General features: G+C 48.2%; 1 protein-coding gene across 3 annotated transcripts in view; it reads left to right on the top strand.

Annotated features, from left to right (window-relative positions):
* CEP162 (centrosomal protein 162) overlaps positions 1-15,982 on the top strand; it is a 2,248,134-nt gene extending 2,232,152 nt beyond the window's left edge. For all 3 annotated transcript variants that reach the window (XM_069606335.1, XM_069606333.1, XM_069606334.1), the window contains one exon: positions 13,927-15,982. In XM_069606335.1, coding sequence (XP_069462436.1) covers positions 13,927-14,145 — 219 coding nt within the window. In that variant the 3' untranslated portion in view covers positions 14,146-15,982. The remainder of the gene's footprint in view (positions 1-13,926) is intronic.
* Positions 15,983-19,896: the final 3,914 nt, after the last annotated feature.

Below are 19,896 nucleotides of genomic sequence, written 5' to 3'. Positions count from 1 at the left end.
TGCAAGGTAAGTGCCAGGAGAAGGGGCTGTAGGATACAGAGACAGTCCCGTAGTGCAGGTAGGCAGTGCAGGGAAGAGTGGCAGGGCCAAGGACCGAGATCGGTGAGTGGCCAGTTGCAGATTCAGTGCAGGTTCAGTGATTTTAGCAGGGGAGAGAGGGAGAGAAAGCGGAGGCAAAGAGGAAGGTTTTGAGGAGCTTCCGGAACCGGAGATGGTTCTCCTCAAGTTTCAGGGAGGCAGGAAGGCTGTTCCAGAGGGAGGCCCCTGCTGCGGAGAGAGATCTACCCCCAGCTCGTTGCTTGGAGAAGCGGCTGACCCTGAGGTAGTTGGAGGTGGATGAGCGAAGAGCTCGAGAAGGAAGATATTTAGGAAGAGAGAGTAGAAGGTATTTTGGCCCAAGGTCCCAGAAGGCCTTGTGGACAATGCAGAGGGTTTTGAACTGAATCCTCGCGGCCACTGGGAGCCAGTGTAGCGATTTCAGTCCTGGAGAGATACGATCCCTGGGCTTGAGGCCAAGAACAAGTCTCGCAGTCCTGTTCTGGATGAGTTGCAAAGGGCGGAGAATAGAGGCAGGAAGATTTAGATAGAGGCTGTTACAGTAGTCCAGCTTTGAGAGAACCAGGGCTCTGGAGACAGTGAGCTTCTGGGGGAAGGAGAGGAAAGGAAGGATACCTCTGAGGAGGTGTAGCTGGTAGTGTGACTTCTTAGAGACGTCAAATATGTGAGGAGAGAAAGAGAGTGTGGAGTCGAAGATGACCACAAGGTTTTTTCAAGGGAGGCCGGCCAGAGAGCTGCAGGGAAGGAGGGAGTGGGTGTGCCGATAAGTAGAATCTCAGTCTTACTGGCATTAAGGCAGAGGTTGTTGGCGGAACACCATTCCTGGATAGCAGAAAGACAGTTGGAGATGAGGGAAGGGGAAGAGGAGGCCGAGGGCAGCCTGAAAATGAGCTGGGTATCATCCGCATAGCACTGAAAGTTGGGACAGAGAGCTGCGATGCGGTGAGCAAGAAGTGCCAGGTACTGGTTGAACAGCCAGGGGGAGAGGTTAGATCCCTGGGGGACACCACAGGTAGAGAAAAAGATGTCAGAGAGGAAGGAACCCAGTTGGACCTGGGAGGGTCGATTGGAGAGGAAGGAGGTCAGCCAAGCCAGAGCCTGACCAGTGATACCCAGGTTATCACGGTGACGGTTGAGCAGGATGGTGTGGTTGATGGTGTCAAAGGCAGAAGAGAGGTCGAGCAAAATGAGAACACAAGGGGTGTTAGAGTCAAGGTTTGAGAGCAGGTCCTCACGGATGTTCAGGAGAGCAGTTTCCGTGCTTCTGGCAGCTCTGAAGCCAGACTGATGGTCATGAAGACTACCAACAGATTCAGCATGGAGATTAAGCTGGGAGATGGCCAGTTTCTCCAGGAGCTTGCCCAGGAAGGGAGTGATAGAGATTGGGCGATAGTTAGCTGGGCAGGAGGGGTCGGAAGAGGGTTTCTTAAGAAGGGGGTGCACAAGGGAGTGCTTGAGGGGGGATGGGAATGACAGGAATCAGTGGAAATGCGCATAGAAGTGTTCAGTCCACCACTAATGTGCCCCACAGTGCTCCTCTTGGAGGAAACTCCCTATAGCAGAGCAGCTCGCACTTCTTCCTGTTGGAACTGGATACTAATAGATCGACTTGAGAGGTTCCCCAGAGGACGAAGATCTCTGCAAGAACTTCCTAGCACAGCTCTCATTTGTGGGAGACGGAGCCCTGTCTACTTAGGACACTTGCCATCATATTCTCCTTCTCTGCCATTTGCACCCCCAACAAGGCGATCCTGTTCTGTAGCACCCAAAACCAGTGCTGCATTGCCTCCCTGCACAGGTGTAGTGACCCCATCGCCTCCCTGCTTAGGTGTAGTGACCCTATGCCTGTTGAGTAGTGCATGGACACCTTGTTGACCGCCATGGTCAGGACAGTTTTCCCCTGCATCGAAGGCAAAAAGGCCATCAGCGCATGTCTGATAGCACTCAGCCACAACATGTTTTTGTGGAGTTTTATCTCTGCTATAGACCACAACCTGCTCACTGTGAGCGCGCTTAGGTGAGCAGCCCAGCCCCTCAAGGAAGAATCCGCAACAATGATCATTTCTGACCTCATTTGCCAAAATAGTTCTCTTGCCATCAAATTCTCTGATCAGCAACAGAAGATGATCAGTTATTCTGCTTGAGAACTGTGGCCATTGAGATCTGAGGGACCACTGAAGCAACCTCATTCTCAGTCGGGCCGCCAGCACTAGAAAAATGCAGGATGCCTTGAGACCCACCAACCATAGAAAGTTCAGGGCAGGCAGTGTGTAGGCATTTTAGAATTTGGAGACCATCTGTTGGATGTGCAATGTCTTGTCCTCGGGAGGAAAAGCCTTCCTTAGGGAGGAGTCATGAACTGCTCCAATGAAATGGAGTGTTTGTGAGGGTGTCATCTGAAACTTCTTGAAGTTGAGTTAGAAGCCCAGTTTGTGCAGTAGGTAGCAGGTATGAAAGAGATGTTGTGGAGGCTGCTCGGAAGTACGTGCCCTGATCAACCAGTCATCAGCTAAGGGAAAAAGTAAACCCCCCCCACTTTTCATACTGGGGGCCGCCAATGACAGCAATTTGGTGAAGACCTTTACAGCAGAGGTGAGCCCAAACGGCATGACCCGAAACTGATAGTGGGAACTGTCAATCACAAATCTCAGGTACTTCATGTGCTTGGGATGTATAGGCACGTGTAAGTAGGTGTCCTACAGGTCGAGTAACACCAACCCATCCCGGAGCTCTAGGGCCTGGAGGATCTTTGAAAGTGTTACCATCTTGAACCTGTCCTTTCTGAAGAACATGTTTAAAAACTTCAGGTCCAAGATGGGCTGCAGTTCCCTGTCGTCCTTCCACACCAGGAAGCAGTGGGAACACCACCCCTGGTTCCTCTCAGTTTGGGGCACCAATTCTATTTCGCCTTTCTCCAGCAAAGTCACAATCTCCTGCTGGAGTAATGTGTCTGGGTCCTGGAAGAGAAGAGACGGTGGAGGGCAAGTTGGGGCTAATATGGGTAAGGGGAGGCAGTACCATTGGGCCATCTTTTCTTTTCCATGCATCTGTTGTTTTGCCGCGCCATTCTCTGGAATGTTGCATCAGACACCCAATGAAAGGATAAGGGTGTGAGAAATCCTTAAAGCGGTTTTGGTGCCGCTGCTGCACCTAATGGGATGGAGGAGGATGTAGCCTGTGAGGATCTTAAACCTCTACCTTTTGCAGTTCTTGCAAACTTCAGTTTTCCCTGCTTCCCAGGTGCTTGTCCTTTTCCTCTTTGGATAAAGATACCGTAATAGCTAAAGGGCCTGTCCCTCCAAATCTGTGGTGCATATTGGGTTGCCTGTTGCTGGACTGCAGCCCAAACCAGACTTCCTGAGCCAGGAGAACGTTTTGTAGGTAGGGCAATGGGTATGAACTCTGTTACACAGAGTCGGAAGTGTCCAACTGAGATTGAAGTGCCTAGCACATATCTTCCTTACTATCAGAAACAATATGTGTAATACCATTTCTCATTTCCCGTTTGTAATGTGTTCTGCTGCTTCTTCAATCACTGGCCAAAAGGTGTGAGTGTATTTAGCCAGGGCATATGACTCATTGATTGCCTTTAAGGCCATGCTACCTGAAGAAAAATATCTTTTTCAAGAGGGCTTCATATTATTTATCATCCCTATCTGTGGGCAAGAAAGGAAAAACATTTGACTTGGTACCTGATGTGGCCGCTTGTACCACTAGGCTTTCTAGACTCTGGAATGCCTTGATAAAAAGTCAGGGTCTGTAAATGCTGGTTTATACTTCTTTACCAAGTCATTATGCCTGCTGGTGCCGTGCAGGGTATATCCAATATCTCTAAAAATTGATTCCTATGAGCGACATAGCATGGAATGACCGGCTTCTTTTGATGACCCTTGTCCTGAATATCTGTGAGGTCATACTCTGTCTCAAGGCTTTTCTAAACCAGGCCCTTGCGCACACAAGGATGCGGCCGGGGGGTAAGGCACAGACTTGGGCCTGAAACTACACACTCAGTTGAATGGTCAAGCAGATCAGGCACATTGAGCCAAATTCTGAGGACATCCACGAGATCTCGGGAGACACCCTATTTAAGGCCCCACTCATCGGCACGCTGTGCCGGTTATTCAAGGAATCCTGCCTAGATGGAAGCAGACTCTTTCCTGCATCTCTCGCTGCGGTGCACACTCTGCCTGTTCTGCTGTTTGCCCCCTTTCTGCCGCCCATCTGCCACCTCACACTGAGATCTATGGAGACGAAAGACAGAGTATGGTTTAAACGTTGTGAAACCCACTTTGCTTGTTATATTCTGTGCAGTGCGCAAACCAGTTCTCTCACCATGCCACTTACCAGAAAGACTTATTCTCTGGTCTCACTCTGCTGTTTTCCACTCCCAATTCCGCCTCACAGCCGACCTGAAAAAAGACAAAAGGAGACCGAAGAGTGCTGCGGACGCTTGCACGCTTGCATTAAGTAACAGAGACACTTGAAGAGCCAGATAGTAAACGAATGCTGGGGTGACAACTAACCACCAGCGTGATTTTCTTTTCAGGAGACTGAATGGTGAATCAACTATCACAGGCCTTCTTGAAGATTCCCAAAATCTTTGCAGGACAATGAGTTTGTGCATGGATGGAGCTCACCCAACACATCGCAGGTACACACAGGGGTGGTGGGAACCTTCAGAGTAGTGAGCAAGCCAGCTTCTAAAGATAAGGGCAAACACCTGATAGCTGTTATCTTGCCCACAGGGGGAAAATAGCAAGAGCATTAGCCTCCCTACCTAAAGAGGTGACCACCACACATCCCCCACCCCCTCCCCAAGAAACAAGAAAAGCCCTGTCAACCCCCATTGGGCACTTACTTTGGCCATTGGCATTACTTGACTCGTGTCAGACAGCCCTGAATGTCGGAAGATCAGGTAGGACATTACAATCTGTGATGTCTTTCATAGTGGGATCCCACCCAAGGGCTTCTGAGACCTTACACATGACTCTCTGCTAGGAGGCATTAAGATGGGCATAGGGTTGTTGAAGACTGAACGCCACTTCAGGAGAAGTGTCAAGTCCATTCGCATTCTGCAGCTCAGATGCTACCCCTGCTATTTTGGCATTGTCTGAACGGTATTGGCTCCCTTTCTTCATCAAAGATGCCCTGAAAAGAGCTTGTGAACTTTTTTCTGGGCTTTGGAACATATCTTGACGTTTTGGGTGGCTCAGTATTTGACGTCGAAGAGTTCTTTGAAAAGTGCACCAGTACGACGTCGATGCCATTGGACGGCTCTTCCATGTCAACTTCAAGCCCAAGCTTTTCAGTGCCTCTTGGAATCCCTTACAGCCTTGTCGGGCATGGTGGGTTCCCACTTCTTTTTCTTTTTTGGCTCTGAGGTGGAAGCGGGGGGGGTTGCCTTATTAAAGACTTCTATCATTTTCAGATTGAATTCATCCAATTTTTGTGCAGCAGCAGATTTGGATGGGAACCGTATCTGCCTGTCAGGCAGGGAGTCCGCAGAGGAGTGTCTGTGCAGCTTCTTCTTTTTCCTGTAAAACGATGAAGAGGGGCGATGAGCCACTTCGAGAGTGGGGTCTTTTTCTGTGTTTCTTCTCTTTGTTGGCTTTCTGGAGAACTTTCAGTCGATTTGGAGCCCTTATCATCAAATGATTTGATTTTCGAGGATGTTGTACTAGGTGATTTGGAAGCAGATCATCCGAGAGCTAAATTAATTTGCCTCTCTTTTACTGCTTTTGGCGTCATCGACTGGCACGAACCTCAGTTGGTTACTTGTAGACACGAGCTGCAACACCAGAGACATACCATGTCTGGATCGGTAAGTGGCTTTTGGCATTGCACTCCTCACATCGTTTGAAGCTAGAGGGCTTTGGGGTCGACATTCTGTCAAGAAAGTTGAATTAGTGAAAACTTTAGAGATATTTCTGATGGGCAGAGTCTTTCCGATATACGTGCTGAACGTGCAAAAAAAGGAACTGAGGTCACGCAGCGCTGTATACCAATGCCAAAGTCACGGCCAGCCCCGATAGTGAAGAGCGCCGAGGAACCTTAACACCAATGTTGCACAGTGCCTGCTAGTGGTGAAATGTTTCCCAAATATGCTGCCACAGGAAGACAAATCTAAGATGAGGAATCCATGGGAGGACACACTTCATTAGAATAGTCCGGCATGCTACACACACAAGTCAGTTAAGTAGTAGATTGCAGTGTTCAACTCTTTGCAATACCTCCCTTTTTATAAAATATAATATATAATATAATTTCGCCCATCATGTCAAGGGGTGTGCATGGCTGTTTTGACTGCCATGTTGCTAAACAATTTTATATTCTCCAGCATGGGGTCTGGCATGGATTCACATGCTCATGAATATTCCCTGTCGTCAGGCTGGGAATCCTCGGTAAAGAAAAAATCAGTATCCGTTTCGTTTCTGATCTGTCTTTCTCAGTAGTAACCAATCACTGGTCTCTGGGTCATACTGCCCCCAGCCAATGACTGCCCTCTCCCTAAGCCCCGCCTCTGGCACCCATCTTCAGATTTTTACTGCACGCTCAAGTGTTGGGAGTCCTCGTGTTTAGCTCTCGAGCTTTTGCTGTGTTTTCACGCTTTTTCAAAGAGAATTTCTAATTTTTCGGTCAAATAGAGCCTCGAGCTCCACCGTCTCTACATCTGATTAACGGGGATCTGTGTCGGATTTTTCTACGCCCCTCAAGGGTGAAGATTTTGTCGAGTTACGCTTCTTGGAGGATTCCAGAAGTTTCTGCGGCCTACCCGAACATGGCCCAGGAGAAAGGAAGCTCGACGCCCGGAAAGCAGTTCAGGGTCTGGTCTGGATGCCAGCTACAGAATGTGTTCAAGGAGGACGAGCATTCGAAATGTCTCTACTGCCTTCATGAGGACAAAACGCACTTGGAGAAGGACTGTGCATTTTGCAGGAACATGTCGGAATGGACCATCAAGAACCGACACCTTTGTCTCTCCCACTGGCAGGAAGGTAGGAGTCCATCAGGTGAGAAGAAGAAGAAGTCTGAGCGGTCTTCTAAGTCCTGTTAGGGTGCCCCGGCGACGGGGGCCCAACAGAAGGCAATGCACTGCGAGTCTGCGTGCACCGGGAGCGCCGAATGGTCGGGCTCTTCGGCTGCCAGGCATTGCGCGCCTTCCCCGTCACCATCAACCACAAGCTAACGCTCTGGTTCGGGGAAGAGGAAATCGAGAACCCGGGTAAGCCTCTGGAGAGGCCCCGATCGATCTCGAAGGATTCGGCCGAGGGGGAGCGAGGCGGTGACCCTCCCCCCAAGGTGAAGGCCTCAAACATGCCTAAGGCGGTGAAGGCCTTGATTCACCCGGCCAAGGCCTCTATCGAGGGAGTCGCAGCGGCCCTGGCGCAGCCTGTGGAGGCGACCTCGGGGCCCAGAGTCTCCCTGCCTCTGCGGAGGGAAGCCTCTTTCAAACCCATCGAAAAGACCCCCGTGAAGACCCCGGCGGAAAAGGGGGGGGGGGCGGTGGCCATTGTGGTCACGGACACAACATCCGCGGAGGAGTTGGCAGAAGTCCTACAGGGGCTCGACGAGGGCGTCGAGGAGGCCCGTCCCCACGGGAGGTATCCCGACGAGGGTGACGATGAGAGTGACAGTGGCACTGGCGAGGGTCCTAGTCAGCCGTCGCTTCCGGAGCCGCAGGATAACTCGGCGGCCATTTTGTTGGCGATACAATCCTTATGTTCAGAGATAAGGACAAGATTGCCCTTACCACCGACAGAGGACCCGGTACCAGGTCCGGTGGAGGAACCAGAGCCGGTCCCGCCAGGAAGCCCCCCAAACAAGAGAAGACGTATCCACCCAGCCCCGCCTTCTCAGCCCTCGCGGCCTGCTCAGCCTTTACCCACGTCCCCCGTCCCTGGGAATGACACGGGAACAGACGCTGCCACAACGGGTACCGACGATGACGGCGGTGACGACGGGACAGAGCTCCCATCACCAGCCCGGGCCTCCCCGTCCGATGAGATCGGATCTTTCGACACCACACAATGATCGCCAGAGCATCCGAGCTTTTTCAGCTCTACCCCGAGGAGAAGAAGAAGGAAGGTTTCCTTTACCAACAGCGCAAGGCCAGGAGGAAGTCAGTCCTCGCTGTGCCTCTGCTGGATGACATCTGGGACGAGGGTCTCGCCCTTCTCAAGAACCCTTCTATGACGCCTGCCAAGAAGGATCGGTACGAGAAGAAGTACCGGGTCCTCGACGCGGCCACTCTGTGCCTTAGGGCACAACCTACCCCGGACTCGGTCGTCTCAGCGGCGGCCAAGAAGAAAGCGGGGGGAGGCATCGGTCTCAACGTCGACTTCCCCGCCGGACGGCGAAGGGAAGAAGCTGGAATCAATGGGACGACGTGTTATCTCGTCGGCGGCAACAACGATTAAGGCAACCAATGCCCTCGCGATCGTGGCCCTCTACGACAGGGAGTTATAGTTCAAGATCGCCCCCCTGTTGGACTTCCTACCGGATGACAAGAGGACAGAGGCCCTGGAGATCTTGCAAGAAGGTGAAGTGGCATCGGACCACGCCATTATGGTGGCAATGGACATTGCCGATACCGGTTTCCGCCAGCTAGGCAACAGCGTTTGCCTTAGACGACGAGGTTGGCTCAAGGCGACGGATTTCCGCCAGGATGTGCAAGCCAAGGTGCTGGACATGCCGTTCGACGGGAACAACCTGTTCGGGAAAGCGGTGGATGAGTCCCTCCAAGCAATCAGGGCGGACACAGAGACTTCTAGGGCCCTAGGCGTTCTCCGGCAACGGAGGCCATCCTTTTGGAGCGCCGGAGGCAAGCAGAGTGCCTCCAAGGGATTCGGCGTTGGCTCCTCTACGTACCGCCAAGCGGCCCGCTCCGCATCGCAGGAAGCCTATAGAGGACGAGGCAAGTCGGGGGGGCCCCGCCGTCGTCGCCAGGGAGGCCAAGGCGGCAAGGCAGCCGCCAAACAAGATTGAACCGACAGCGCGGTTGGGCCCCCACTGAAGCATCCCGGTGGGAGGCTGGCTGGCGAAGTTCGTCAGCGTGTGGGAGTCCATCTCCACCGACCGTTGGGTGCTGGACACCCTGGCCCAGGGGCACTCCCTTGAAATTTCCAAAAAAGTGCCCCGCATTCCACCCGTGGTCAGGAAGGAAAATCTCATCCCTCAACTGCTCTTGGAGGTTAGGGCGTTGCTCAGAAAAGGTGCCATCGAGCTCGACCCGAAGAGGCTCCGGGGCTCCAGAGTATACTTAAGGTACTTCCTAGTAAAAAATAAGACAGGAGGATGGCGCCCCATCCTGGACCTGCGACGGCTGAACAAATACATCAAGGCACAGAAATTCCGGATGGTCACCCTCCAGCATGTGCTGGGACAGCTGGAGGAGGGCGATTTCCTGTCGTCGTTGGATTTGGAGGATGCTTACTTCCATATCCCCATTCTGAAAGGTCGCCGAAAGTTCCTCAGGTTCCTGGTCCAAGGACGGCACTACCAGTTCAAGGCCCTCCCGTTCGGATTGAAGTCGGCACCAGGGTGTTCACCAAGTGCCTTGCACCGGTGGCGGCGCGGCTGCGCCTGCAGGGGATCCACGTCTACCCCTACCTGGACGACTGTCTCATCCGAGCAGGGACAAGGGAGCTCGCCATGGATCACACAGCAAAGACCGTCCAGCTGCTCTCGGACCTGGGATTCTCCATCAACTTTCCCAAATCCCACCTGGTCCCGTCGCAAGTCACACTGTTTCTGGGAGCAAAGCTCGACACAGTGGTGCGCCTGTCCTCACCGTCGGAAGAAAGGACAAAGGCCATCCTGGGCAAGGTGCAGCGTCTGCTGGCCACGGACGTGGCCAGGGTGAGGTCCATCAAGTCCCTCCTCGGGATGATGTCCTCCTGCATATATCTTGTGCGCCTGTGCAGGCTTCGGATGTGCCCTCTGCAAGAGTTCCTCAACTCCCGCTGGATCCAAGCGACGGGCAGCTTCGAGGACGGGATTCCGCTCAACAAGACCTTCCGACGAGCGATCCGGTGGTGGCTCGCCCGCGCTCATCTGATGGCGGGCACAGACTTTCAGACCCCATCCCACCAGATAACAGTGACGACGGATGCCTTCCTGGAAGGGTGGGGAGCACACACTGGAGATCTTCAAGCAAGAGGCCTTTGGCTTCCAGAGGAGAAGAAGCTTCACATCAACATCCTGGAGCTCCGAGCAGTGTTCTGGGCCCTCAGGTCCTTTCTCCTGTCCCTCGAGGGCAAGGTGGTGAGAGTTTTCACCGACAACACCACTACGATGTTCTACATCCGGAAGCAGGGAGGAACCAGATCCCCAGCCCTCTCCAAGGAAGCCCAGGATTTGTGGCATTGGGCCGTCGCCCAATGGATGTTTCTGGTTCCCTTTCATCTGGCAGGGATAAAAAAACACCATCGCCGACTCACTCAGCAGGGAGCTGCGCTCGTGCCACGAGTGGAACTACGTCAGGATCAAGTAGATCGACTCTTCCGACGATGGGGAAAACCCCAGATCGACCTGTTCGCGACGGCGACAAACTCCAAGTGCCAGAGGTTCGCCAGCAGGTTTCCCCAGCCGAGGAACATGGGCGATGCGTTCTCGTTCCCCTGGGAAGGCCTGTTCCTTTATGCGTTCCCTCTGTTGTTGCTGCTCCGACTCGTCAACCAGCTGAAGAGGTTAGGTGCAGGATGATCCTGGTCGCACTGGCGTGGCCGAGGCAGATCTGGTTCCCGGACCTTCTGGACTTGTCAGCGTCCTCACCAGTCAAGCTGCCGACGGACGCGGACCTTCTCTCCAGAGAAGGAGGTGCCATACTTCATCACGACCCGGAGTCGCTGAACTTGCAGGCCTGCAGCGCTAGAGTTTGGAGGGTACGATATCCCAGCTGACTGCAGAGAGGTCCTTGCAAAAGCCAGGGCGTCCTCAACTCTCAAGTGCTACGGACATAAGTGGAAGAGGTTCTCTGTCTGGTGCCGTGCACAGAAGATTAACCCTCTACGGATGACGGCCCCTCAAGTGCTGCCGTATCTACTGTCGCTGGCCAAGGCTGGACTGGCTCACGCCTCCATCAAGATACATCTGGCTGCGATCTCCTGATACACCAGAACCACAGGACGGGCATCCTTTTGGTCCCATCGCCTGGTGAAGGAATTTATGATGGGACTGTTCCCGCCGGTGAAGGCCCCTGCCCCGGCGTAGGAACTCAACGTGGTGCTGACCAGGCTCATGGGGGCGTCATTCGAGCCCCTGCATTCGGCGCCGCTGAAATTCCTGTTGTCTAAGACTGCGTTTCTTGTGGCCATCACCTCCGCACGGCGAGTGGGAGAGATCCAGGCCCTATCCTGCAAGCCTCCATACTTGACTTTTCACGACACAAGGGTGGTGCTGAGGAGGCACCCCTCGTTTATGCCCAAGGTGCCGTCGGACTTCCACCTCAACGAGCCCTTGGTGCTACCTGTTTTCTTCCCGTCGCCTTCCTCTCCGGCCGAGAGGACTTTGCACTCGCTGGATGTGGCTAGAGCGCTGAAGTTCTACGTGGACCGAACGAAGAGTTTTCGGAAGACATCACAGCTGTTTGTGAACTTTGGACCTGTGAATCAAGGGAAGGCTCTCTCGAAAGCTTCCATTTCCAGATGGCTCTCCGGCTGCATCATGCATTGTCATTGGTTGGCAAACCGACCGTTGCCCAGCTGTCCGAGAGCCCATTCGACCAGAGGGATCGCTGCTACCACGGCGTTCTTGTCTGGTGTGCCCCTGCTGGACATCTGCAGGACTGCTACGTGGAGGTCGACGCACACCTTCACGAGATTCTACTGCATCGACCGGGATTCCAGGGAGGAGTCCAGAGTCGGCCAGGCAGTGCTGCGCAACCTGTTCGCTTAAGGTGAGCCTGGTGGGGAGGTAAGAGATGCTTAATGTTGAGTTTTATGTAATGCTTAATGTTGAGCCTTGCCACCTCCTGTGGTTGTGCATGTGTACTGCTATGTATTCTTATATTCATGAGCATGTGAATCCATGCCAGACCCCATGCTGGAGAAGGAACAAGTTACTTACCTGTAACTTGTTCTCCAGCATGGGTCTGCCATGGATTCACATGCGAGCCCTCCCTCCTGCCCCTCTACGGCTCTTCACTTGATCATACTGCCACTTTGCGTGCTACCAAATCTGAAGATGGCTGCCAGAGGCGGCGCTTAGGGAGAGGGCAGTCATTGGCTGGGGGCATCATGACCCAGAGACCAGTGATTGGTTACTACTGAGAAAGACAGATCATAAATGAAACTGATACTGATTTTTTCTTTACCGAGGATTCCCAGCCTGACGACGGGGAATATTCATGAGCATGTGAATCCATGCCAGACCCATGCTGGAGAACAACAGTTACAGGTAAGTAACTTGTTCCTTCTGATTGATATTGCTCATTAGACATTCGCAGATGGCTGGAAAGACACTTCTAAAATCTCTTATTCAAAATGGTGGTGCTCCATCTGCTACGCAATGAGTTGCAAAGACATTAGTTCTAAATTTAACCCCTTCTTTGTAAACAATAATCCATCGTTTTTGGGTAAGGAATACCTTACCCAAAGGATCAGGATAGAAATGTGATTTCATTTTTCACGACCTCATGTTTCCCGATATCTGCCTTTTCCATCACTTTGCAGTCGCCCATCTTCAGAGACAAAGCTTACATGTTTACATGTTACTGGTAAAAGTTGATGAACATCCTATTCGCTAACCTTTTGTCCATAACCCTGTAACTCCTTTTTCTTACAGTTGAAATGTAGAGTCCTATTTTGAATGATCAGTTACATTCTAAAGCTTTCTACTCTAACTAAGCTCCACCATCTAAATGTTCACCTTTCCCTTATGTAGTTTCCTTTTTTCCTATTCCTTGCTTTTCTACTTCTATTTTATTCTGGTATACAAAGAGCACTCTACCCTGGTTTACATTACTTTTTTCTCTTAATGCGTTCATATTGTTATGCATAAGTACTGTATTAGTCATCCTTATAGATAGCTATGCATCACTCGTTACACCATTTTGAACTCGTTTTAACATTCTTTGAGCTGAAAAAAAATAAGAACAGTAACATTCCTTGCTTTGTTTGTACACCCTTTGCTTGAGAATGCCTTTGTGAAATATGTAGAAGTAGCTGGCATTTAATCCTCCGAGCCAGTTTGCACCGCTTTATATTGTCCAGATTATATATAGCAAACCTTCTATGCTTAATCTAATTTACTATCAGTGAGAGCTTAATTTTTGATATGTGCCAGTTTCTTGGCACCGACAGCTGCAAATGTTCCAACAAATTCATTGTGGCGATTTAAGGAGATGAATCCAATACTGCTATTGTTTTTTAATTAAAACAACCTAGTCATTGCAGAATTAATTATGCGAGCTAAATGTGAGGCACACTTGTTCTCAATGTAGCCCTTAACCGAATATGCTTTAAAAGACTTTCATTTGAAAGTCTGCATTTTGTTTGCACGCTTTTGATCGAATTCAACGATTACAAATATATCTGTATTCAGGGGTAGGGAGTTGGGCGTGGGTGTTGGGAGGGTGGGGGGCGTTGGCTATAAGCAGAGGGAATATTGGTGGGACCTCCACCCCCCCATAACAAAATAAAAGAAAACTGGTTGATCGTTTTCAGCTCGACCAAAAGTGCACAAACAAAATACAGACTTTCAAATGAGTCTTTCAAAACACATAGAACCGCCATCATTTTGGAAAGGTTAGTCTAAAGCATATGCAAACAAATCACTCGATATTTGGCCTTCAATATTCTTATTAATAGGCGATGTATTCTTAATGCATATGCTGCAGCCATTAAGGAATTGCTTTGTTTGATTTTCCAGATCATTCAGCAGACGCGGGATGTTGCGGAAGCAGAGCAAACACAAGAGGTTGAGAAATGGCGAAAGCTTGCTCACACGAAGAATCAAGAACTGGAGAGGTTCCGGGTGGAATTAGACGCCATACTGGATGTGCTGCGGGAACTGCAGAGGCAGGGGGTTGTTATTCCAGCACCTACGTCTGCTTCCCAAAACCTTTCAGCAATGCTTTGGAACGCATGAGGAACAGGGCACAACTTTTGCATCCTTCAGTAAAAGACTTGGAGTTTGTAAGCACTACCTCGCACATATACTGTGCCTTGAAAAGCTAAGACATTTCTGTTTTTTTGCGTGACTGAGTATCTGACTAAGAGTAGGAACCTTGTATTCTTGGGGATGAAAAAACAGAATCACCGACTCCTGGAGCTGCTATGCTGTACAAGAACCTATTAACACACCAAAATGGTGGCATAGATACGTTTTTTCCACTTGTTGGAAAGAGAAAAGACAGCCTCACCCAAGCCGGGCAGTGGGAAAGCCACCAACACTGGTGTGAGGAGTGGATCTAGCATAAGGTCCCGCACTTTATCCTGGCCTTGAGACACAAACATGACTTCAACATGAAGAAGACTAGTGAATCCGTTTTCCACCTTCTCCGCCACAACACAGCTCTACCTTATGCATCTATAGGCCTGCTGAACTGTCTTTGAATCTCTTGGTCTTGGGTAGGCATCCTGCGGCACTGTTTATGGAACACGCAACATAGAGGGGAAATACCAGAGGTTGGGGGATCCCTCTGCCCTGAACCCTTTACTTTTTCATGGGAAAAGCAATGTGTTGGCCGTAACCCTTCACGGTAGTGGTGTTTATAGTGGCATGTTTTCTAGGATAACCAGTGTAAAGAATTGTCATTTCCACCTGTCTTGCCTGAAGAATGAATAGATAGAGCGGTACAGCATGTGAACCAGCGGAGTACACATGGCTTTCTTATCACTGAAAATAGTAAATTAAAAGTACTGGCCACAGAGGCTATTTCCAGCAGTACCTACCGTAATTCGAAGTGCCATATTCCATCCCATCCACTAACAGTTGCTAATCTTTTGTATTGGCCGTTCAGCTGGTTCCGGTTTTCCCATGGAAGCAGTTAAGATGTGCAACCCACTTCACCTGCTTTTGCACTCAGTCCCGCGCCACTTACTATTTCAAAAGCAAATTAAAACCTGGATAGTCTTAAAAGACCACTTTCTAGTACAATATGTTTTAAATGTATTTGTTCTTGTTTAGGCTATCGTGCTGGCAAGTTGGAACATTAAGAATACTACCATAACAGACCACCATGTAAAGGTGCTACCGATTTACTTATGCTGTTATTTACATGGCAGCTACACAACAGCCTTCTAGCAGTATAACACCTACTCACATTCGAAAAACCTATACTCGAGCCACCCTATGTACAGTTCTGGCATATTTTGTCTGATCGAAGGTTATGCTTGGGCCTGCATACTCCTCACACTAATATTTTGTTTGAATTGCCTCTTTAACACGATTCCCAAGGCAGCCTTTCAGTCCGTAATTCCTAATGACATATATTTTATTTTGTAACTTTCTCTTCAAGGAATGGTGTCGTAAATTAAATCCTCTGATGACCGAGAGCTGCATGCATTACATAGATGAGCTACTTTCACCTGAAGTTGTCACCTTTTTTCAACACCTCTGTAGCCTAAACAATTAACCCAATCCGAGATTGCCATTGGAAATGTTTGAGTTTACAGGATGGCTAATGTTTTATAGGACTGACGCTGAGATGAGAATGTTATTTTTATATTTATTTCCTGTGCATAGACACTCACCTCAAGTCGTTTGTATTCTACGTTACATTTTCTAGCAATACATTATATATGTCATGACCAATTGCTTAAAGTTCCAAAGTGTTGACCCAAAGACAGGCCAGGTAACTGTTCAACATCAGGTAACTAGATGTTTTTAATGGTTTTAATTATTTATTTTACCGCCTGCTTTAAATTCGATTTTGTACATTTGTGATTTGTTTAATATCCATAATTTAGTTTTATCTATCATGCCACCTGTCTGTGTCTGATTGATTTGGAGTTTTCTTTTATCACTCTCTTTGGTTACATTAATGAAAGTACAACATATTGATGTATAAAGTGTTATTTATACCCTTTTTTTAATTAAACTGCTTAATGATAATACCTTAAGACAAGCAACTGATATATTCTAGGATAATTCTTCTAAAATCTTCATAATTTTGATATAAAATTTCACCATGAAATATATAAAATGAATACCATGACCTTCCATCCACATTTCCCACATAATACATATATCTGCTTTGTGAGTAACGTTATTAAATGATTTAAGATATCTATATCTAATGAGATTGAGGCTCTTACAGTCTATCAAGATATGCTTCACTGATTCAATGACATTATTACCACATAATCGACACATATGCTCGGATCTAGCCAGTCCATTCTTTGCGCCCTTGGTTTCAAGGACCTGGTTAGCATTGAACTTCAGTAACAGAAATTCTCCGATTGTAGAGCTATAAGGATATGTAGACACATATTCCGGGATCAATTTATGTTTTAACCAGTATTTGTGTGAGCATAATGATAGACCATTTGCTTGTGCGACTAACTCGCCAAACCATACCTTATGTATAGAGTACATGAACCCCAGACGACCCATTTGTTCAAACCGTTCTTGTAGTCATGGATGTAATCAGCTACGATACATCAACTTCTCGTAACTCATAGCCATTTTGCGGATAAAAATCACTGGAGTATCTAATGGATTACATTCAAGTCTTAGGAACTTGACTGGAAGTGTCTTAGGCATGCAAAACAATATCCTTAAGATTTTTGCATCAAATTTATTTAGCTCATTAGTGAATTTGTGACCCCATACTTCAACTCCATACATGAGAACATGTTACATTTCTGCTGTATAAAGTAGTAGTATGATCTTCATGGAGCAACCTCCATTTCTACCAATAAATGAGCTTATAGTTTTCCCAATGGATAAGCATCTCTTCTTCATTTCTTCCCAGTGCCTTTTCCAGTTTAGTTTATCGTCGACAATGACTCCCAGATATTTGTAGCTGCTGACACATTCAACTTCAGACGCGGCAATCTTCCACTTATATTTGGTGCTATTGGATTTAATCTTACCAGTAAATGCCATAGTATTTGTTTTAGTGACATTGATCCGGAGTCCATTTAGTTTGGCATATAAACTGAGAGCATGTAGCATGGTTTGCAAACCCTTTGGAGTGTGATCTCATAAAAGGAGGTCATCGGCGTATCCTAGCCAATTAATTTTTTTAGCTCACACTTTAACAGTGTGGACATTCAAGTTAACAAACACTGCAGCCAAGTCTGCTAAGTAAAGATTAAACAGGGTCAGAGCAATTATGCAACCCTGCTTAACGCCCCTACTTGTGGGGAAGGATTTGGATAGTTTGCCCTGACCATCAAGGCACACTCGTAGGCGGACACCTCTGTGGAGTAGCATCAACATAGATAAAGGACCACGTGGTATGTCCCACGCTATGAGTTTTTGTCACAACCTATTCCTCATTACAGTGTTGAATGCAGCACTGAAGTCAATGAATGCTCCATATTCTGAGACCTTTCGTCTATCCAAATATATTCAACTGCTGATATGAGGAGCGGAAGGTTATGAGTTGTTTCAGCATTTTTTCTGAATCCAATTTGATTTGGGGACATTATACATTTCACAGCTATCCATTGGTTAAGTTTGACTGGAAGGACTTTAGCAAAAAAGTTGGCTGGTATGTCTAGCATGGCCAACATTCGGTAATGGGCAGGATTGGTCCAACATCCCTTCTTGTGGACTGGGAGAATATGGCTCTCTGTCCAAGATGTGGGTAGTAAACCACATTCACCTGTATAGATAAACAAAAGGTGTAATGCTTCAGCCCACATCTTGGGGGACAATTTTATCAAGTTATTGCATGTTCCATCGGGGCCAGCAGCACCAGAGTTACGCAGCTGCTCAATAATAGTGATGAGGTCTGCAACAGTCACTTTACATACCCAGCAAACATTAGGAAGGACCACCTCAGGGTCCACGGGAGTGGAGGTCCCCAAGGTAGCCGCAATGTGTGTGGCCCAAACCGCTTCAGGAACTCTATTAATTGGCAGGCCCATTTTTGTCAACCCCTTAATCACTTTCCATATTCCCATATTGTTGCCAGTTTGCATCTGGCTAGCAAGTTGTTGGCATTTTTCTTTCTCACAATGCCACCTGTGCTGTCTTAGCCAAATTTGATTGCTTCGGGATATTGCTACACCTGTGTACTGATCTAGGGGAGAGTGAAGGATCTGGGCAATGCCAACTTGCAGTCGTTTTTTGGCGTCACTCATTCTTTTATCATAATATTGTCATTTTTTCCTAGTCTCTTTATTCCAACGCTCATCTGCATTTTTGTAATTCCTCCGTTGTTTGACTGCTTCTTTGATGCTCGTGGTTAACATCAAGAAGTCATCTATCAAAGCTTTTTTATTGCTTGCTGGACCTTTAGCAAACTTACTGATGAAAGTTGGAAACAGGGTCAACACCATTTTTTTAGCTTTGTCAATATTAGTTGCATTCCATGATATACGATTCTGTTGCACATTTCAGTAAATGTCCCCATTTAAATCATGGGATTCGTGGGTGCCACTACCTGTATCAATTTTCAATAGAACACACAACGGTAGATGGTCACTCTCATCACGTTCCAAAACGCCCATATCTTTAAACAAATGTAAGGCTTCACTATTAGTGAAAACATAATCAATAGTAGATGCACTGCGACCACTCACACGCGTATATTCCTTGTGTTCGTCCCCTGACCAACGTCCATTAAGTTGCACAAGGAGATGAGATTGCAACAGTACTGACCAGTCACGATCCTGTTTAGTACGAGCGGGACGCTTCACTGGGGCAGATGCAAACAAATTGAAAAGGTATTCAGCACCCATATCGATTTGAGAGTTAAAATGTCCGACAATCCACACTGGCAAATTGAGATCAACAGTATCGAGGAATTGTGCCTCTGTCGCTATGTTTTGTTGAGTGGCTACAGCATTAGGGGGGTCATGTATATTAATGGGAAACTCGACATGAATCCAGTATCTATTTTTACTGCTGGACCATTTGGATGGACCTGGTCATATTACAGATATGCCAGGGATAGCATACTGTCACAAGTAAACCACCTTTTGGACGCCCAATATGGCCCTTAGTAGCGGCTACCTGAACAGCACTCCTTTTGTCAAACTCACATCCGTCAATCATCCATGTTCCCTATAAGGCAATAATTGAGGAGGTAACTAAATGCTCGTTCATGCCACCCATAGCTGAAAGGTGTGTGAATCCTCTAGTGTTCCATGAGCAGATGATATCTGGTCAGTGTGTTATTGCTGCAAAGTGGTTTTTAAATACTTTGGGTAACCACTGCCAGTATCCATCTCCCATGTCAATTGCAGTTTTGTTCATATTTGGCCCACTAGCAGGAACTTGTGGTTTTGGATGGGCTACGCTGTAGTCATTGGGCAACGACATGGTACTTATGATGGTCAGTACATTTTTACCCTTAGTGGGTTTTTGCACGCTCGAGACATTAGCATATTTGTGCAATGACATCTGTACAATTTTGCATGAATAACCTAATCTGAGAAGCTCAGTCTCATAATGCCAATTATAGTCGAGCTATGAACCAAATATTACTGACAGGTGATGCAACATCAACTAATTGATCCACTATCTGTATGTCATCATTAGTGATTACACATAAGGCAATCACTGTGTGTAGGATGTGTAGTACAGCTGCACGATTTAAAGGCAGATGGTAGTCTGTAATTGAAGTGCTCTAATGTCATCGCAAGAGCTAACTTGTTTATTTTCTGCAGTGTTATCTTTATGGTGTGAGTCGCAACATTACTCTTATCTTTGCTTGGGTCT

Source organism: Ambystoma mexicanum, chromosome 4p, assembly GCF_040938575.1.
Source record: "Ambystoma mexicanum isolate Mex_15411 chromosome 4p, UKY_AmexF1_1, whole genome shotgun sequence".
Classification (NCBI taxonomy): Eukaryota; Metazoa; Chordata; class Amphibia; order Caudata; family Ambystomatidae; genus Ambystoma; species Ambystoma mexicanum.
Note: the sequence above shows the minus strand (reverse complement) of the source record. Positions and strands in the feature narration are given on the sequence as shown.